The sequence below is a fragment of the Capricornis sumatraensis genome, chromosome 23, assembly GCF_032405125.1.
Source record: "Capricornis sumatraensis isolate serow.1 chromosome 23, serow.2, whole genome shotgun sequence".
In the NCBI taxonomy this organism is placed as follows: domain Eukaryota; kingdom Metazoa; phylum Chordata; class Mammalia; order Artiodactyla; family Bovidae; genus Capricornis; species Capricornis sumatraensis.
In genome coordinates, this window is record NC_091091.1 from 10,136,000 (window position 1) to 10,158,223 (window position 22,224).

The 22,224-nt window shown below is 41.9% G+C and overlaps 1 protein-coding gene across 2 annotated transcripts in view; it reads left to right on the forward strand.

The window, feature by feature from the left end:
• The first annotated feature begins 1,809 nt into the window (after positions 1 to 1,809).
• PAPSS2 (3'-phosphoadenosine 5'-phosphosulfate synthase 2) overlaps positions 1,810 to 22,224 on the forward strand; it is a 101,584-nt gene continuing 81,169 nt past the window's right edge. For both annotated transcript variants that reach the window (XM_068961222.1, XM_068961223.1), the window contains exon 1: positions 1,810 to 1,924. In XM_068961222.1, the coding sequence (XP_068817323.1) occupies positions 1,898 to 1,924 (27 nt within the window). In that variant the 5' untranslated portion in view covers positions 1,810 to 1,897. The remainder of the gene's footprint in view (positions 1,925 to 22,224) is intronic.

Consider the following 22,224-nt stretch of genomic DNA (forward strand, 5'->3'; position numbering starts at 1 on the left):
AACTCGTGTCCCCCGCATTGGCAGGTGGATTCTTATCCATTGGACCACCATGGAAGTGCTGTTTCAGCTTTTAAAGACATAATATGAAATAAACCAAACATGAAAATTGCTATTTCTCTATCCAAACTTAGTTTTCTCTTAGGGCAGGATCTGGCAGGGTTCCAAATACAGTTGGAACTGATACCAAAGGATTTTTTTCAATAAAATTAGAATGAGATGTTACAATTTAAACCCCATAAAATCAAAACATGTTAGTTCGTGTGCAGAACAGAAACTCAAACCCAGCATTTGCCCTCCAGTTGCTCACAGTTGAAGGGAGTCGTGGCTGCTTACTCTAAATGAGTAAGAAAATAAATATACTGATATCTCAAGACTGGACAAACATATGAGTTCCCATTTAGGTTTCTGACTCCTGATTTATTTTCCCACTTTCCATGGAGAAGGGCGGTCAGCTCAGATCTTCAGTGTCTGTCTGGAAAGCTGGCAGTCTTCCAGAACTACAACTGGATATGGAAGTGAAGTTCCAGTCCTCACCTCCTTAGGCCTTTATTTCAACCTTTCCACAGAAGGAAGACCAGCGTCGGAATGGGCAGTGTGGCCCTTGTACATCTTCATGGTGCCTTTGTTCCTGAAGTCCCATCGATCTGTTTGTCACTTTGTGCGCAGAATTAAGGTACAAAGGGTTGGCCTTGGGACTGCCCTCAAGGCGTTATCCCTAACCATAGCTTCTCCTTCCTTCCCTTTGATTGTCCCAGATATTTGAGTTAAAAGCGCTGCCCTCTGATAAAACTTTAAAGCCCTAGGATGTAGTCCATAAACCAAGACAACTGGGCCTTCTCTTGCTTTTCCTCCTCAGGGCCCTTGCTGGTTGCTGACCACAGGGAAGTACTATAGAAAAGGTTTGGAACATGGATTGAAAGAAGCCGCTGGGCTACCGTTTACCATTTTCAGGGGCTGGAGTTGCTTACTCAACCGGGTGAATAGGAGCAGCGCTTCAGCCCGCCCATCTGCAGCAGGAGGCAAATATTGTGGGCTCCAAAGGAGTGATTGCATGTAGAGCCCTTAGTCCCCGGCCTGGCGCCGAAGATGCAGGCCGGCCTTGCCCATCGACACTTCTTCATCAGCGTCATCCATGATGATGCTGGTGCAGAAAGACTTGACAGTGGAGGCCGGCCTGGGCCTGGGCGTCAGTCCCCTCACTTGGAATATCATCTTGATAAAGTCTGAAAGCCTCCACTGGTTCACGGGAGAAGGCAGGATTCGATGCCTGGGGCGAGGGGTGCCGGAGGCTTAAGGCAAAGGTCAGCGGAGCGCAGAGTGAGAACCAGAAAATGTTAGCCCTCGCTGTGATCACTGCCCAGGAAGACGAGCTGGGGCAGCGGCGCCCACGGAGGACCCTGACGACCAGCTTGGCGGTTTCAAGCAGGTCCCAGAGGCAGGAAGCCTTCCTTGAGAGGCGCACGGCTGGGGTGAGAGGTGAGGGGACGCTCAGGCACCCGCTGGGAGTGGGAACTGGGAGACGCGGACTTGACCTCCGACTACGCGCGGGGCGTGTCTGTCCGCGCCTTCGGCTGCAAGGTCCTGCCTCCAGCCTCGGCGGGCCCAGCGGAGCCGCTCCCGGGCGTCGGGGGCCGGGCCCGGGACCCCGCCCAGGCGGCGGCGGGGTACCCTGGGCTGGGCGCTGCTGGCGGAGCCGACGGGGCGGAGAGGAGCGCGGCGGGAGGCGGGGGAGGAGGGGGCCGGTCAAGGGAAGTGCGACGTGTCTGCGGAGCCTTTTTATACCTCCTTCCCCGCGAGTCCCGCAGCCGCCGCCGCCGCCGCCCGCGCGTCCTAGCGCCTCCGCTCCAGGGCTGGGCTCCGAGTTGCAGCGCGCCGGGCGCCGCCGTAGCCAGCCAGCATGGCCGAGGTCAAGAAGCAGAAGACGGTAGGCTGCCTCGCCTGCCTTCCTCCTCCGCTCTCGGCCCCGGACGCTCGGATCCCATCCTCCCCGGGAGGAGGCGAGCAGCCCGGGCGCGGAGGCTGGGGAGCAGGAAGGGGCGGAGGGAGGCAGGCGGGAGAGGCGCGGCCGGGATTCCCGGGGCAGCCCTGGCGGGGCAGTCCCTCCCCGCCCCGCGCCGCGGGGAGCCTGCGCCCGGTGGGGTCGTCACGGCCGGGCTAGACCTCCGGAGCCGGAGCATGGGCCCCCGTCCAGAGAGGTCCAGAGATGGGAAATGTCCTTTCTTCCCCCGAGAACTTTTTCTGGACCCGTCTTTCCTTCTGAATGGACTCCGCACGGGTCCAAGCGGTGGGGGTTGAGGGCCTGAGGGGACCCCGGTCCTGCCAGGTCTGGACGCTGGCGACACTCAGGGACAGTCACTGGGGTTTTGTCCACGGAACCTCCTCGGAGCGGACTTGAGTGACAGACGTTCATAAAGGGCAAACTACGGCTGTCTAGACGAGGGAGGGAAAGTGCCTTTCTACACACCGGCAGGGTTCTAGCTCCTTGTTGGGATAGGATGGCACCTTAAGTTCAGCCATGGGGTTGGGTGGCGCGGGGGGCTCCTCAGCCTGGGGGAGTGAAATGAGCGGACTGTTTTGAGGCGGTTCAATTTTATCCACAATGAATCCAGGTCACCCCCATTTGTAGGAAATAGATGGTTGTTGAAAAGTTCCATTCCCACTTAGTGATAGGATAGGGGCTCCTGTAAATCCTGCATCCTTAAAAATGGCAGCGATGATCACAGACTCTTTTAAAGCTTGAAAGAGCCTCGTATAGACAGCATTGGGGCCACACCAGGGGTGGTGTGCAAGCCAGCCTCTGATGGCTGAACACTCATCTTTTTTTAACTACCAGACTGAAAGCTTCAGGTGATTATGGAGGTCAGGGAAAGGGCTGACCTCTCTCAAACAGATTTGTGCTTGGCACATAGTAGGTGGTCAATAAATGTTTTATTACTATTATGTAATACTTATCACTGAAATCTCTTTGAGGTGTTTTTGTGGCAGAAGAGATGAAAAAACGTAAATGGGGAAGGGGAGTGGAGGGGGCACACAGGGGCTAGGAGTGTGGGCTTGAGCAGCAAGGAAAAGGGGATGGGGGCTCTGTGGTTTCAGGGACCACACAGCCCTCAGGAAGGTTCAGGAGGAAGGAGGTATCTATTTGAGAAGGGAGAATGGTCAGGATTCTGTTGCCCTTTATAGGAGCGATTTTAAAGTGGGGAGTCTCTTGGTATTATATTTGAAAAGACTTAAGTGCAAATCACTTGTGTTTTATTCCTATTTAATTGTATTAATTTCTGTAACATTCTAAATGGTGTCTTCTAAGCGACAAGCTGCTGAGGCACTTAGTAGCCTTTTATATCAGTGAGGTTTCAATTATTACCTCCAGCATCAAGAATTCCTTCCAAATGAGATTGCTTTCTCAAGCATCAGTAATGAGGGGGCAGGCGGTCTCTCCCTTTCTTGCCTCCAGTCAGCAAGAGCCTGTGAAGTGAAAGGCTTGAAAACAGGGGCTTTACACACAAATCATGGCAACTGCACAGACAGAGAGAGCGAGAAACCTGAGGACCAGAAGATTTTATTTTTGTATTTACTCATTTCACTTCAGTTCAGTTCAGTCGCTCAGTCGTGTCCAACTCTGTGTGACCCCATGAATTGCAGCATGCCAGGCCTCCCTGTCCATCACCAGCTCCCGGAGTTCACTCAGATTCACCTCCATCGAGTCAGTGATGCCATCCAGCCATCTCATCCTCGGTCGTCCCCTTCTCCTCCTGCCCTCAATCCCTCCCGGCATCAGAGTCTTTTCCAATGAGTCAACTCTTCGCATGAGGTGACCAAAGTACTGGAGTTTCAGCTTTAGCATCATTCCTTCCAAAGAAATCCCAGGGTTGATCTCCTTCAGAATGGACTGGTTGGGTCTCCTTGGAGTCCAAGGGACTCTCAAGAGTCTTCTCCAACACCGCAGTTCAAAAGCATCAATTCTCAGCCTTCTTCACAGTCCAACTCTCACATCCATACACGACCACAGGAAAAACCATAGCCTTGACTAGACGGACCTTAGTCGGCAAAGTAATGTCTCTGCTTTTGAATATACTATCTAGGTTGGTCATAAATTTTCTTCCAAGGAGTAAATGTCTTTTAATTTCATGGCTGCAATCACCATCCGCAGTGATTTGGGAGCCCCCAAAAATAAAGTCTGACACTGTTTCCACTGTTTCCCCATCTATTTCCCATGAAGTGATGGGACCTGGTGCCATGATCTTCCTTTTCTGAATGTTGAGCTTTAAGCTAATTTCTTCACTTTCCACTTTCACTTTCATCAAGAGGCTTTTAGAACCCTCTATTTTTTTAATTTGAGGTGTGTGTGTGTTCTGCATAGGATTAAATTAATAGCACGACTTGGGAACTTTTATATAGCTGACATGATTATAACACAGGGGACCAGTATAAGTCCCCCAAAGTGCCAGATAGATACTATTGGGTCAAACGAGGCAGCTGTAAATGCAGCTGAAATCTCTCATGCTTTAAATGTTAACGCAAACTGTGTTTTGAAACTTTGCAGGCCAAAACAAAATCTGCCCACATGTGTGACCTCTGAACTAATCAATTATTTGAAAAATGAGTCTTGCTGTCCTAGGAAGCTTTCCTGGAAGTGAGTCTGTGATCTGAGTTTCTGATCTTTTTCAGAAACTCACAGAAATCATTGCCTTATTTTCTATATTGTCAACTGAGGATGTCAGTTCACACCCCAGTGACTGCAGTCACTCTAAATATTTGTTGAGCCCCTACTGTGTGCCAGACAGTCTACTAGGACAAACACATTGTCCCCGTATATATATATATATATATATATATTTTTTTTTTTGGCCTCACTCTCTGGATGAATATAGCCTTTCAGTTCAGACCACTCTAAGAAGAGTAAGTACTTGTGGTTTAAATGTGAGAATGTAAGATGATTTTCTCACAAACTTGAAAAAATAAAAAAGGAAAAGTTCTGTTATGAAGGAAGGTAGTACATTCCTGCTGTGTTAGGCATCTTTACCATGGAATCCAAAGACAGCTAGGTGTCACAGCCCTCCCCGCTACCCTTGACTTCCCTCCAAACTTGGCCACCTCCCATCCCCTTGACACACACATCGATCCCAGGAGAAGGAAGGAGGCAGACAGCAGCCAGAGGATGGAAAGAGACGCAAAGGTCTGGTCCGTTCTTCTTGAAGCCTTTCCTGGATTAGCATTTTTCAAGGTCCACAGACAATGTTATTATGTCCTGGAGACAACCAATCTGAAAACTCTGAGAAAGTCAACTGAGATATTAAAGTATTTCCTAAAGGGTCAAAGAAGCCAGTGTTTGGGAGGGAGTGAAGAGCTATTGAAAAGTTAAAACTCCCCATAAATGTAAGCCATTATTCATCTTTTATTATATTAAAGATTCTGTACAATATCACGTTATTTTCCTGGAAGTGGCTACTTTTAAAACTATTTGAAGATACTGTGTGAGGCAAGACATGAATTTCCAACTGGAAGGAAGGAGAAACAAGTACTTCCTAGAGGCCAGGCCCTTTGCCTCATCCTTATAGCAGCCTTTACCCAGAAAATGGAGCCTCACCTCTAGGAGAGGAGAAATGCCAGCAGCAGTTCAGGATTTAAATTCAAGTTTGTCCAGGGACTTCAACAGTGATCCAGTGGTTAAGACTCCGAGCTTGCATTGCAAGGGGCACATGTTTGATCCCTGGTTGGGGAACTAAATTCCAGTTTGTCCAACTGTGAAGTTCCTGTTCCTTTAGCCCCTCTATTTCTCAGGCCCATGCATTTTCTCATCCATAATGACTTGCCCCTTACAGTTGCTGTGAGGAGTAAATAGCTCCTAAACACTGTCTCACTCAGTCCTAGACCCATATGCAGTCGCTACTGTTACTATTTTTTATTATACTATATTGTCTTGGTTTGCCCAGCAAGGAGAAGAATGTACAGGTCAGACCATTCCAAAGGCCCAGTAAATGACAACCATCAGAATATCTAATAACAGCAAACAAATACAGAAGTAGAGAGGTGATGACTTGATCTAATTGTAAAAACTGAATAGAAGATAAAGGTCAATAATTAGTGCAGGCTTACCAGAGAAACCCAAATAATCAGCAAGATTTTGTCAGCAACCTTGGCCAAGAAAGGCAATCTATATATAAGTAAATATTATACCAACTTCTCTCCACCCTTCCTGCACCTTCAGCTATTTCCAGATTTATCTTAAAATTAATGTTGTCCGATTCATGCTGTTATTCCACGACCATCTCTTTGGACTTTTGCCGTTACAGATAAATGTAGCTAACTATGAGTTTTATATCTCTGAGATAGTTATCTTTATCTTTCAGCCCTTTGTCTTCCTGTTTAGTGTGCGTGGTTATCTGGTTTGCCTAGGGGATAATTAGACTGAACTCAAACCTGGAAACCTGAGGGGATGAGAGTCCGAGAAAGGAATCAGTGATGTCAATCTTGGCCTTAGATTACTGTTTATTTCAAAACCTGTCACTAAATAATAATGGGCACTGTCTTTGTGTTTGGAAGTCTTCAGAAAACACAGAAAGGGAAAGTAAATAAACATACATGTAATGCCATTTCAACTAACCTTCCATCACTTGGGTGCTTTGCTCATGACAAGTGAAATGGCATGTTATCTCGGCAATCCTACATACAGCCTGGCACCGAGTAGGTGCTCAATAAATATTTTTTCCATATTAGGCTATAAAATTGATTCATGGATGAATTTGCTTTTGGACATCTCTATTGTTAGATTTCTCCCAGCCCCTCTTATCTGTCTGCTCTCATGTGCTGGCTCATTTTTGCCTGGAAATCCGTCAGTACCACTGAAAACTTACCTGCAGGGATTCTTGAGGCTGAGAGTGAATACCTCCAAACCCCACCCCAGAGGAGTTACTTTCGTTTCTGCCAGATGCCTGGTGACGCTACTACTCGGGCACCACTTTGGGATTCTCCAGGAAAGAATACTGGAGTGGGTTGCCCTGCCCTTCTCCAGGGGATCTTCCCAACTCTGGGGATCAAATCCGCGTCCCCTGTATCTCCTGCAATGCAGACAGATTCTTTACTCACTGAGCCACCTGGGAAGCCCCCTTTAACCTAAAGAAAGAAAGTGAAGTCACTCAGTCGTGTCCGACTCTTTGTGACCCTGTGGACTGTAGCCCGCCAGGCTCCTCTGTCCATGGGATTCTCCAGGCAAGAATACTGGAGTGGGTTGCCATTTCCTTCTCCAGGGGATCTTCCAGGTACCATTTAAAGTTTTTTAGACCACCTAGGTGATGAGCGTTTGAGTTGCACTTTTACACACAGGGACCAACTTGTGCAGGCAAGTCCTCATGAACCACCTACCCCTGTTGTACCCCTTCAGTGTCAAGGCAGCCGTCCCTGCAGTCTCTTGGAGTGGGAAGTGACTTAATTCTGGTTCACTCTTATTTTTAGGGAGTGACTCTTAGGAACCTCAGCCTACGGCAGACAGCAGCCTTTTCATTCTCCCCACTTGCGTATGTTCGAGGCTTTCTTGTCTCTTTCACCTCCGCTGTGAGGTTGTCAAAATCAGTGCAGATCTGCCCCTGGTAGGACAGAAGCCCCTTGTGCTTGCTTACATCTGAGGTTCTTGCTTTCCTGCAGATTTTGGCCAGGTGGTTCCTTACTATCTTATTGGCTATTTGATGTTTCTAATTAGGTTATTTTATATTATAACCTGAATTTTATTTTTTAATTTTTCTGAAGCCTTTATTGAATTTGTAACAGTATTGCTTCTATTTTATGTGTTGGTCTTTTTGCCACAAGGCATATGAGATCTTAGCTCTCTAACCAGGGACTGAACCCACAGCCCCTGCATTGGAAGGGGAAGTTTTAACCACTGGACTATTAGGGAAGTCCTCATAAACTGCATTTTAAATTTGTTTCTATGGAAAGATTGGATGGTTTAACCTAAAACCAGCATTGGTGGAAACAAAAATCTCTGCCTTTTCTCGATTCCTGATTATCATTAACTTATGTTGTGTATATGGATAGGGCAATGGCAACCCATTCCAGTACTCTTGCCTGGCAAATCCCATGGACGGAGGAGCCTGGTAGGCTGCAGTCCATGGGGTCGCTAGGAGTCAGAGACGACTGAGCAACTTCACTTTCACTTTTCACTTTCATGCATTGGAGAAGGAAATGGCAACTCACTCCAGTATTCTTGCCTGGAGGATCCCAGGGACGGGGGAACCTGGTGGGCTGCCGTCTATGGGGTCGCACAGAATCGGACATGACTGAAGCGACTTAGCAGCAGCATGATGTGTATATCATACCTTTCCCTTATACCTATAACACTTATTAAAGGAGTACTTTCAGAACAAGTAAACTGAAGTTAGGTTGCTAGTCAGAAAAATTTAATTGAGTCCTTTTTTCCCCTACAAAGTGCTAAAGTCTGGGCTAGAGGGAGAGGGGGTTGGTGCTCACCTTATCTTAGAGTTTCTGCCTATATGGACATCCTTAGAGCTGTGCATTGTCCTGTCTCATCCTCAGCTGTTGGTCCAGCTCAAGGGCATTCCTGTCTGAAAGCCCCTTCAGTTCAACACCTCTCTTTGCTTCTCCCAAGCTCTTGTGGGTACCCTGAGGTCACTACACTGCATTCTTGTGGTAACTCAGTAAGGCTATTGAAGATATTTGATGTTGTCCCCTGACTTCCAGAAGGGAGAGAGCTGTGCCCCTACTCTGGTGTGACCACGCTGGGACTTTGAGCAACTCTGGGGCTGCTCGAGTCTATCCCTGTCCCCTCTCCCTAGGGGGTCTGTCAAAAATCAGAAGCACAGCCAGTGCCCCCTCCTTTCAGAGTCCCCAAAGCTAGTTGATTCCTCTTACCCCAAGCCCAGCACCAGGCCCAGAACACCACTCCCCTTCTCAGACTCACACTGGCATCTGAGCTCCTTCTGCTTCTAATAAATATTAAACAGAGCTTTTCCAGAAAGGTTATTTAACATTAACATTGGGTTCCTTACAAATGTGGTCTTCTTGTTCCTCTTTCGTGCCTTTTGATCATTAAATATTTCTTTTCAATTTAGAATAAATTGGCACACAAGATGGAAATATCTTTTTCTATCTGCAAAAGAACCATTGTATTAAAACCTGACCTCTAAGTTGCCTCTGATAATACATGGTGTGTAAACTGACTTTCATCAGTTGGCTGATGTGACTTCCTTTAAAATCTAATCAGAAGCTCTTTCTGCACTTTACTTTTACTTTTGAAGTGGATTTTGCTATTACTGGTATCGTGAAAACATGACTGCAGCATAAACATGGCAAGCTCAATCTGTCTAGCACCAAATAAATTTTGGCCAAAAAAAATAAAAAGTTACCTGTTATAAAACTTCCCTAAAATATATCAAATGCTAATAATGAAAAGTGATCATTTCTATGCTAGGTTAGTATTTGTTTTAAATATATAGTTAACATCTTTGTATGTTTTGTTATAAAAATACGGATTTTTATCTACCAAGCATCTATGTTCAGTCTAATAGTACAATTACTTTTTCTTTTCTTTTTAATGTGTGCCAAGTGAGGGCTCGAAAAATTATTTGCAGACTTTGTTTGGAGACTTAAACCACCTACAGTGAAGATTTTGTCTCCATTACTTTATTCATCTGTACCTTTCCCAAACATTTATTTGTGGGTAATTTGTGTCTTCTCAACTTATAGCAAAATAAGCAACTAAGATGTTGGTGATGATTTTTATTTTTATATATTTCCTACTGTTAAAAACCTGAATTAACTTTTTGGTCCTCTACTATGATCCCACTTTGTTTTCCTTCAAGGGCTCTGAAAACCTTTCTTTTTATTTCCTGTCTGATCCTCACTTATGAATTTGTTCACTTCATTTACTCAACAGATATTTTTTAAATACCCAACTAGGACCTGTGCTTGCCATAATTTACCAGAGCTACCAAAGCCTTATATTCGTTAATTATAGTTTTTTAGATTGTTCAAATACTGTCTTTAAACTACTGTAAGCATAGCGTTTACGTTTTTCTAATTGCAACACCCCACCCACAAACTTTATATTCTTTCAACCTTCTGCCCAGTCAGTATTACAGTGGCCTTGAGCCAAAAGCAATAAAATTCTCAACTGATTTTTCATACATTTAAAAAAATCTTTTTCTCCCCCAAATTAAAATTTTAAATTATTTACTTTTTATTCAAGTTGTTCCTACTTTAAAAATATATTTTTTCCCCAAGACCCCTAGCATTTTCCTTCTGGGAGGAAAATGAAGAGCCCATCTTCAAGCCATACAGGTTGATACACAGAGCTTTGCTGAGGCACATGACTGTCTTCCTGGCCAGTTGGTGGTGATACCACCAATGAGCTGGAACTCTGCTCACATAACTAGAGGCCTAGCACTTTTCTCTTTTTTGCATGCCCTTGAAAAGAGGCCCTACCCATTTTCTGTAGCTCTGTCTTTTCTTTCACATACTGGGAAGTATTTTACATTAAAAAAAAAAACTTCCAAGTCGGTTATCAGTGAATCACAGTTACACTTTAAATTAGCTTTAGCATCTTGTTCTGATATTCTGAAGATAGAAAGCATGGACCAGAGAGAAGTGTTTGAAAAAGGAAGGACTACCCTATGGGTCCAGTGGTTAAGACTCCATGCTTCTGCTGCAGGGGACACAGGTTTGATCCCTAGTCAGGGAACCTAAGATCCCACATGCTGTGAGGCACGGCCAAAATGAATGAATACATAATTTTTTAAAAAGAGAAAAAAATGTAATTGACCATTTTGGAATATGTTTGATGGTCCAGTCTGTTACTCTTTAGAAAATTCAACTTATACCCTCTTAAACTCCTCAACCTCACTCACTCTTTCTTAAGCCTTCTCAAGCAGTTTAACCATTTTATCAAAAAAAAGAGAAAAAAGATAGTAATGATTGCATAGTGTGCAATACAGATAAATTTATATGAGGCAAATTTGAGGCAAATTCAGTTGTACATTGAATCCTCAGTTCTGGTTGTAGAATTTCCAGTTTTATCTCTTAATCCCTTCATTTCCATTGTTTCCTAAGTTCATGAAGTTGGTTACACATAACTATGTGGTCCAGCCAACTAAATCTAACTAAATTGCTGAGTTCCAATATTCTTTTCCTAAATAGTATGAATAAGTACAGCTGTTGGGCCCTTGTGCCGCTAATACAACGATGCTTTAAGTAGTTACTAAAAAAAAATAAAAAATAAAACACTTGCATTCCTCTATTGTGTTTAAATTCACCATGCACCTGAGAACTAATGAAACATAGATATTAAAATTCTCTCTATGGGATTTGCATATTTACCAGGAGTTTCGATTTTTAGAACATGTTTTGTTAGAAAATTCCTACTCTGTTGTGACTTATCTCTGCATTGAGCCCTTATGATGCGGCAGGCTTTGCCTCTGCATTAACTCACGTAGTCCTCACAGTCTCCTGAAGGAAGTTGGTGAGCAAATAGTCAGGAGGGAACTCATTTAACCGAAATAAGGCTTTAGAGAGTTCCCACAGGAGAAGCTAAAATCTTATTAGCTGCTCTGTGGTTAAGAAGTTGTTTATTTCATAGAGGGAATGAGACAAACGCCAAGAAGCAAACGCAGTAGGATTAGGCAACTAGTAATATACTACTGCTTCATTTGTAAAATATTTTGGCAGCTGCCTACTGCTAATATCTCAAGATAGTAATAATGAATTCTATTAAGAGACATTCCCCAGCACTTCTGTAAAAAGAGGAAATGGTACATGTGTGCAAACGCATGTTACCCTTGCTGTCACACACGTTTCTTTTCTTATGGTGACATAAAGCGAATAATTGGAAAGTAAATTTTCTTTGTGCTCAGACTCAACAAGTAGGGGTAATAGTTTTTATTGCCTAGTTTTACCACTGGGTCAGTATTCAACAAATGTGAACGGAATGATTTGTTTCCACTAAAGCTCCTAATACCTGAGCCAAGTTGTAACTGTGATTTGTCGATGATAAAAGGAAACCAGGCCACCCGTGTGTTTTTCACAAAATAAAAATTTGACCTAGCTGGAAGTCAAGGCTTAAGGATGTTGGCAAACTGGATAATGCTTCCGTTTTCACTGGGGACCAATAAGGAGTGCCTGGAAATTGTGAGATCGTGAATGACAGTTTCCAAGATGTTTGGAAGAAGTGTTTTGGGGAGTTTGTCTCATTCTGTCATCATCGGTTGGAAAAGTTTAAGATTTCAGCAATCCTGAGCCATAGACTCAGGGACCGCTTCTAGGAGGGCCTGGATTCTGATTGTCAGAAGACCATTGTGTTAAGAGGCCAGGGCCCATGCTCACAGGGAAGAGAGTGGCATTGGCTGCCCGTGATTGTAGGGGCTGAGATGGAAGTCCTTTAGTAGAGAGAGTTTACCTCATTTAAAGGAGAAGGAAATGGCAACCCACTCCCGTATTCTTGCCTGGAGAATTCTATCGACAGAGGAGCCTAGTGGGGAGATCGCAAAAGAGTCAGACACGACTTAGCGACTTCATTTAAAGGGGACTCCCAGGTGGCTCAGTGGTAAAGAAACCGCCTGCCAAATGGGAGACTTGGGTTCGATCCCTGGCTTGGGAAGATCCCCTGGAGAAGGAAATGGTAACCCATTCCGCTATTCTTGCCTGGGAAATCCCATGGACAGAGGAGCCCAGTGGGCTTACAGCCATGGGGTCTCAAAAGAGTTGGAGACAACTTAGTGACTAAACAACCTTATTTAAATAACAGGAGTGGTAGTGACAACATAGAAATTAAACCACAAAATCCATTGCTTCACAGTGTGAAACACCTTGGATACAAAATTCTGTCTAAAGGATGTGTTGTCTCTGCTTAGCTATTCAGTGAATGAAAAAATCCGGTCATAATGAACACCTGGTTTCTTTTATTTTCTTCTCAGTGTTAAGGCTCTGGTTTAAAAAGTCCTTTACACTTCACGCTATGATATGTATTCCTTTTATTTTATTTTCACTCAAATCTCCATTTTATTGACAACAACATGAACCTCCTAAAAAGATAAAACTTCAGAGATTTCCCTTTATACAAGCATTTTTCTTAGCTCTCAAATACACTAAACATTTTAAAGTCTCTTTGAAGAAAGAATAGAGAATATGTGTTATCTCCCCCTTTCTTTTCATTTTTGAAATTATTTTCTTCAAAGTTAAAAATTTGAAAGTATCTTATATTGGAATATAGCCAACTAATAATATCGTGATAGTTTCAGGTAGACAGCAAAGAGACCCAGCCATACATATACGTGTATCCATTCTCCCCCAAACTCTCCTCCCATCCAGGCTTCCACATAACATTGAGCAGAGTTCCCTGTGCTATGCAGTAGGACCTTATTGGTTATCCATTTAAAATATAGTGGTATGTACATGTCCATCCCAAATTCCCTAACTATCCCTTCCTCCCACCCTTTCCCCCAGCAACCATAAATTCATTCTCTAAGTCTGTGAGTCTGTTTCATAGAGAAGTTCATTTGTATCATTTCTTTTTAGATTCTGTGTATAGGGGATGTCATAACGATATTTCTTATTCTCTGGCTTATTTCACTCGACTTGACACTCTCTAGGTCCGTCCACGTTGCTGCAGATGGCCTTATTTCACCCTTTTTAATGGCTGAATAATATCCCATTGTATGCGTGTACCACGTCTTCTTTATCCGGTCCTCTGTCAATGGGCATTTGTGTTGCTTCTACGTCTTGGCTGTTGTAAACAGTGCTGCAATGAACATTGGGCTGCGTGCATCCTTTCAGATCATGTTTTCTCTGGGTATATGCCTGGGAGTGGGATTGCAGGGTCATATGGTAGCTAGATCCCTCAAGGCTGAGGAAGGAAACTTGTTGGTCCAGCTAGGTTTCTAAATAGGAGGAGGGAATAAGCGTTTATTCAGGGACTTTCGAGGCAGTCCCTCATGTCCTCCTCATAGTAACCTAGGGAGTAGTTGATGTTCTTATCCCCATTTTATAGTTGAGAGCAGTAAAGCTTACTGATAGGAAATAACTTGCCTTAGGATGTACCAGTGCAAGTGTCAGGGCTGACTCCCTCCTAATTCTAATGCCCTGTTTTCAATCTTTCTTTCCTCTTACATCTGTTAATGTAACAGATGTCAGGTACGCTACCATTGTCAAAATGAAGATTATTCTGATGATTGAAACATACACATAAACTGTCTTTGTGGATGCAGATGAAGGCAGGGAAGAAACCGAGAAGATAAGGTGGTCGCTTTGAAAGTGACTTCTCAGGGGCTTTTTGGAATGTTGTGTGTAATCTTTAAAAGATGTGGATTTGAGCAAATGCTGTTAAGAGGCAATAAACGTTAGTCTGGAGGAGGCTCTGCAGCCATTTTTAGAATGGTAGTGTTTGGAACTGAACCCAGCGTTTCACCTCAATCATACAAAGCTTCAGTGTTCTAGTGGGTGAATGCATACACTCAGGAATGAGTGTCCTTAGAAATAATCACAGTGACTTACATGTAACTCTAAACCTGGCCTTGTTCATTATGTGGGAGCTGCACAGTTGAGCATTCATGAGTTACAAGTTCCCAAAGCCCCACAAGCTACAGGCCTGTTCTCTGGATGTACTAGAGGTTTCACTGACATTTCCCCAGCTCAGCACAGAAGTTTAATCTTTCATGGTTCAAGGGGCCTGTGTCATATACACAGCCTCATTACCAGAACAAATTGCAAAAGAAGATGAAGAAAATACACCGAGGTCATGAAACACAGCCTTCAGCGGAACACTTACAGGGCTAGTATTTAGAGGGGCAGCTAAGACCTGTGCTGAACACTGTACTTGTGTGGTTCAGAGCATCTTCTGAAGGTAGTTACACATTTCTAGGGGACTCCACTTGATATGCGTTGTGTTTCCATGAGGGTAATTGCCACCTCCCAGAATTACTGCTAGGTTCCTCTGGGTATTCATGATACCTTCCTTTCATCATGCTCATCAAGGCTTTTTCATAAATTCTTTTTAATTATCCTAGCAACTCTCTGGAATAGGTGGGTAAAAGTATTATAAATCTATACTAAAATTAAGTGATGTTAAAAATTCCCTAAGGCCTTTTTATGAGCCCATATAATAACAGAGATAACCCAAGTTTGCTGAGTTTAGTTGGCCTAGTACTACATTTTGTCTCAGAACAGACAGACGCCCAGGGACACCTGAATGATATTTGGAATGAAGTCTTTCTTATTGGGACCAAGATAACTGTGCGCTGTGAAACACGATATGGCCTCATTTTCATTTTGAGAGCTGGTGCTGTAAACACTATAATAGATGAATTAAGTGATTCAGCTAATTATACTCTTTTTTTTTTTTTTAACATTCACCTGCAAAACTAACATGTGATCCCTGAAATAGAGAAGGTTATACGGTAAAATTTTTCTGCCTTTATTTTGATGTGATGTATGTGTTCATTTTAATGAGACTGGAAACTAAATCATTTCTTTGCTGCTGATTAATGCTGGATCACCTTCTTATTTCCATGAGACATAAAAATTTTGAAGTATGTCTACATGACAGCACCCTGCTTGGATCTGTGTGTAGCTGCTATGAAGTACAGAAAGAGTTATTACCTTAAGAAGCTGATTCAGACAGGGGCTTGAGGAAAGTGAAGGACGCAAGAGTCAAGGAGATATCTAACTTGATCCCATAGACCAGGAGTTAAGAAATTCAGTCCTGTGGCCAAATCCAGCCCAGACAATTTTGGTATAACCTGTAAGCTAAGAACGATTTTTTAAAAGTTCTGGGGAACTCATTGTCTGTCTCCTTTAATGATATCATTGAAAATATTGTTCATTAATTACAACACATGATATACTCTTCATAAAGATCTGTGGAAGAAATTTCTATTCGGTCTTAGTATCAGTAGCAGAAAGGTTGTATTTTTTCTGAGGATTTTTTTTTTTTTTTGTATAATCCTTTGGGACCTGTACACTCCATGACTGTCCAGGTCAGTCCGCTTCAAGATGCCTGCCAGAAAGCTCGGAAGTGGGTTTGTGGCTCATTTTCTATTTTTGTGCCAGTTTCGTGCTTGGTATCACTCACGTTATGCCCCTGTGTTATTTTCTCTTTTCTTTTTCGCATCTACTCAGAAGTGAGGCTTTGCTATGCTTGATGGATCTAGTAAGTCATGAACATATATTAAACATGACACATATATTAAGAACATTAAAACATATATTAAGGGGACTTACCTAACAGTCCAGTGGTTAAGACTTCGCCTTCCAATATAGTGGGTATGGGTTTGATCTCTGGTCAGGGAACTAAGATCATATATGCCTCATGGACAAAAAATCCAAAACATAAAGCGGAAGCAATATTGTCATAAATTCAATAAATACTGTAAATAAAAATGTTTTTAAAATATATGTATATTAAATTAAAAATAAGATGTATTGAAACTTTAGCTCCAGAAACTCACAGAGCATTCCTTACGGTCTCATCTCAGAGAACTCTTCACCTTTTCCTGACTGTTCTATGACTTTCCAGGGCTTTGTGTCTGTAGGACCTTATAGAAACCAATCCTGAAAATGCTTATTAAGTGCTTTGCGGTCTAATGATTTGTCCTTGCTGAAGGCTTATCAGCAAACCCCCTGAAGTTGGATAAAGATGTAGATCAGATGTTCTTCATCTAGAGTCTAGAGGACTTAGGAGGGTTGTGAACTTGGATGGAGAAATTATTTTTATAACCTATAATGAAAATTTATCACTTCCTTCAATGATGATCACAGACAACAAATTATCACATTATTAATAGTGCTTGTGATTATGTCAACAATAGAAGACACAGATATTTTCAGATCCCATAGTTTGTTGCTTATGTTTCTGATGTCTTGAAAATTTCTGTGTTCTTTATTTCTCTGAAAATAAGATAATTATTATAGCTACCCATCTAAACATCAGTATTTTTTAATTTAATATCCTGATAAGTATATTTATTACTGCCCTGTAATTTTTTAAAAAATTGCTAACTGTAATTCATTTTTTCCTTTGCAATCCTGTGTCTTTTATTTTACGCATTTAAAAATATTTTTCTGAGAAGGGTCAATAGTCCACCAAAGGAATTCTTCTAAAAGGATAAGAAAGTTCTGCACATGAGTACACCCACATAGGCCCACACACACAGTTTTTACAAGCAGTTCCAGAGGGTTCACAGAAGTCCAGACAAGGTTCATATCTAATAAGCAGTTTAGAAACTCAGGCCCTGTTAGCTAAAATCCATGATAGAAGATCCACATGAGGGAGGAGGTTTATTTTATTTTTTATTTTTTTGAGGCTCAGTTCAAATGAATCACTTTTAGGAATCAACCTACAGTGTTTAGTCATAATCTTAGACATAGTATTGATTCCAGCTGTCATCGTTTAGAATTATCTTTTATCCATTAAGCAAGGAATGTACAAATCTTCATAAAGATAATCTCTTGGCTTTTGCCATATCAACTCTTGACATTTTTCAGTGAGGAATTACAAATTTGCTACTTCGGGGACTTCCCTGGCTGTCTAGAGATTACGAATTCGCCTTCCAATGCAGAGGACTGAAGTTTGATCCCTGGTTGGGAAATTAAGATCCCACATGCCAACGGGCAACTAAGCCTGCATGTCACATGAAAAGATCCCACATGTCACAGCTAAGACCTGATGCAGCCAAATAAATAAATAAATATTTTTAAAAAATCTACCACTTCGCACTCTTTGATTTCTAGTTTGTATTGGAAAGAGCTTTGAGTCTTTGAATGGTCAGAGGTGGATATGTACATATTTCATAAATTTGGAATTGGATAAAGAGTACAAATGCCGCCAGATGTTAAGTACATGAAACTTTTCCTATCGTTCTGTTCTGCGTGGTTTTGTTGGTGGTGCCTGTAGTAATCGAGCACACGTTTTTGTTCATGAAGCCCCGGCTCGAGCATGTGTTTTGTTTGTGAAGCCCCGGCTCACTGAGAGTGTCATTCTCTGCTGATATCTGTGTGCTGTGCACCCCTGGTTAGGAGCTGCTTTACACTAGCATGGCGTTTATGTGCTCTTCTGTCCCTTTTATGGTACTGGAATTCTGAATTCTCTCCTTATTTTATTGAGATATGAGGGGGACCTTAGAGATTATCTAGTCTGCTGTTTCTCAACTCTGCTAAACTTTACAAAATACTGATGACACCACTCCCAGAAAACTGGATTAAATTGGTCTGCATGGGGCTCTTCAAAACTTGGGTAAGAGGTTCCTTGGTCTGGCCTGGCTAGAGAACCATCACCTAGCTTACTTCCTACCCCATACAAATGTGAAGCATGGTGACATGCCTGAGGTCCTCCAGCTAGCTAGTAACAGATGGGTTTTCCCTACTTCAGAATGCTATTTGCTCTTTAAAGATTTTTTTTTTCCCCCTAAAAAAATGCTAGGCCATTTACCAGCTAACTCAGACTTTTGTGATGGCCACAATCCTCATGGAATATTTAAGATTAAATAGTACAACTGCAATATTTAAAAACTTGCCATCCTTGTCCTATTTTAACATTACCTAATGAATAGACAGCTTTCTGGAAAAACCTGGAGATCGTTCTTTCTTAGTCAGTTGTTCCTGGCTGTGGTAACAATTTATCCCTGGACATTTGCCCCATTCCTGAATCACAATTAAGAGAGTGGCTTATTTTTGTAAGTAGCTTATAATTCTTAATAGTGCAAGTCTCTAGACCTTTCTGTTGAACCTAATGTGTCCCAGTGGGAATAAATCTAAAAAGAGCCCCTTGTCACATTTGATGGCTTTGAATATTAAAGATCCACGTTGGAAGAACTCTCCAAAAATAAGCCTGCCTTTCCATGTGATTTGCCAGCATAAATCCAACATTTCTGGGATATACATATAAGTACCTCATCAGCAGAAATGCTGTTCATTTATATATTTCATGCCTATCATCTGAACTTACTAAAGAAAGAAAGTGAAGTCGCTCAGTTGTGTCCGACTCTTTGCGACCCCATGGACTGTAGCCTACCAGGCTCCTCCATCCATGGGATTTTCCAGGCAAGAGTACTAGAGCGGGTTGCCTTTTCCTTCTCCAGGAGATCTTCCCAACCCAGGGATTGAACCTTTGGGTCTCCCGCATTGTAAGCAGATGCGTCTGAGCCACCAGGGAAGTTACTAAATGAATCAACTTACTGAAATGAATCAAATCAATTTATAACCATTCTGACTTTTTCACCCACACTGATAAACTTCTTGCCTTGTTTTATCTGATCAAGGATTTTGGTCAAGTTTATATATCTCATTTTGCCTTATATAACACATCTTCACAGAGATTATTCATTCTTAATGCAGTAAATGAGAGGGGAAAAAACAGATTTAATATAGATAATAGGTTTAAAAAGATTATATGACTCAAGCTAGTGCAATTCCTTTTTTCTAATTTATTTTTTATTGCAGTATAGTTGGTTGACAATGTTGTGTTAGTTTCAAGCGTGCAGCAAAGTGATTCAGTTTTATGTATGGGGGGGAGAGAGAGGGAGAGGGAGGCAGGGGAGAGCCACCAGGGAATCATATATATATATTCTTTTTTAGGCTCTTTTCCCATATAGATTATTACAAAATATTGAGTATAGTTCCCTGTGCTATACAGTAGGTTCTTGTTGGTTATTTATTTTATATATGGCAGTGTGTATATTCTAATACTATCACTCAGATATGTTTGACTCTTTGCGACCCCATGGACTCTAGCCCACCAGGATTCTCTGTCCATGGGATTGTCCAGGAAAGATTACTGGAGTGAGTTGCCATTTCCTCCTCCAGGGGATCTTCCTGACCCAGGGATTGAACCCCCATCTCCTGTGTCTCCTGCATCATACATGAATTCTCTACCCGCTGAGCCATAGAGGAAGCGTATATTTTACTCCCAAATTCTTAATTTATCCCTTCCCCTGCTTATGACAATTCTTAAATCAATGGCAGGTTTTCTGATCTACAGTTGGTTTCTTTATGACAGAAGCTTCCATTTACCTTCTTTTTCCTTCTGTCTCATTTTGAAATGAGTTTGGTTATAACTATTTTGAAAAAGACCCTGATACTGGGAAAGATTGAGGGCAGGAGGAGAAGAGGGTGACAGAGGATTAGATGGTGGGATGGCGTTACGACTGAGCAAATTCCAGGAGATAGTGAGGGACAGGGCAGCTTGGTGTGCTGCAGTCCATGGGGGTGCAAAGAGTTGAACACAACTTAGTGTCTGAACAACAATTTCGAAAACAATGTGTCATATATATTAAACGTAACAAAATTCAAATTCTCCTTTTCCTATAATTCTCTTTAAAACTATCAGGACAGAAAATAAACTTCACCTGTAGCAGGTCAGAATATCTTAGAATCAAAAATGACATAGATTAACTGGCTTGGCCTCTAGTAACCAGGATAGAGAAGAAAAGGGAATTCTACGCTAAGCCCTCTCACCATCCCTGTGGAGAATCAGCACGGAGAATTGCCTCCCCAGGAAAAAGCTGTGTTTCTCTTCTAGATCATCTTCATTTTTGCAGGCAATTTAATTTCAAAGTTTTGTAGAGTAGAATCCCTTAATCAAGTTACTCTGGGAGAGCTATCTGCTTTCTCTTTATGGGACAACAACATTATCTATGCCGTGCATAAGGTTTATGCTATACACGTGATTGTGAATTGCACTTTGAACCACTCCATATCTAGGGCTGATTCTAGATCTCTACCTGCCAAAGGATGAACGTTTAAAAAACGTGATCACAGAGATGAGAAAACAGTCTTTTTTTAAAAGCTATGCTTAGCCTTATGAATATAGATAAGCATTTTAATGAATTAATTTTGTTTTTTTAATGAATTAATTTTGATAAGACTTGATGGAAGAAAGATTTAAGCATAGAAAAATAAAACCAAAAAGCTACAAGAAAAAAAAAAGAATCTTATGATCTCATAGTTGGGAAGACCTAAGTATGACACAAATTCAGATACCACACACACACAAATACATGTACAAAAATTTTTTTAATTAAAGTAAAAGACAACCTGTGGGAAATTTTATAACTCAGAGAAGACATAGTTCTGCTTTTCAAAATATACAGCATTCCTACTTTAAATTATCAACAATCCAATAGGGGAAAAATTGTGGGAAAAGAATATGAAGTTCACAGAAGAGGAAATGCAAATGATTCTTAAATATATGATAAGATGCTGAGTCTCATTTATTGTAAGAAATACAAATTAAAAGTATGAGATTGAATTTTTCACCTATCAGACTGGCACAGGTGAAAACTTAACATATTGGCAAATGTGTGAGAGAAAAAACATTCTTGTACATTGCTCGTGAGATATATATACATATATTAGTAAAATCTCCATAAAGATGTTTAGAAATGTCTATTAAAGTGAAAACTTTGAGCATATTCTTTGACCTAGCAATTCAAATTCTAGAACTCTTTTCTATAGAGATCTTTCAAATGAGTGAGGTGACATATATAAAGATATTCTTGCTAGCATTTTGTAACAAAGGGTTGCTGCTGCTGCTGCTGCTGCTAAGTCGCTTCAGTCGTGTCTGACTCTGTGCGACCCCATAGACAGCAGCCCACCAGGCTCCCCCGTCCCTGGGATTCTCCAGACAAGAACACTGGAGTGGGTTGCCATTTCCTTCTCCAATGCATGAAAGTGAAAAGTGAAAGGGAAGTCGCTCAGTCATGTCTGACTCTTTGCAACCCCATGGACTGCAGCCTACCAGGCTCCTCCATCCATGGGATTTTCCAGGCAAGAGTACTGGAGTGGGGTGCCATTGCCTTCTCCAAACAAAGGGTTGGAAACAGCCTAAATATCAATCAAGGAGGATTGTTTTAGTACATACTATGTTCTCTTCTGTTATTACTGTAATATATACATAGTACAAATTAATTTGCCACCGTTTAAAAGAATGAAGTATCCCTGAATTATACCAATCTGGAAAGATTTCCAAGCATTTTATTAAGTAAAAAGGGCCTGATATAAAAGAGTGTCTGGTTACATTTGGAAGAAAAAGGAAAAAAGATGTACATAGTTATAAGCACATAGAATATCCCTGGAAGGATACATAGTAAATTAATAGTATTTCTGCCTGCAGCAAAGAGAACTGAGTGGCTGGGTAGGAAATTTACTTTTCAAAACGAGAAAGCTGTATTTATCTATCTTTCTAGATAATGTATATCGAGTCAGGAACTGTGAAGGGTCTGTGATTTTATC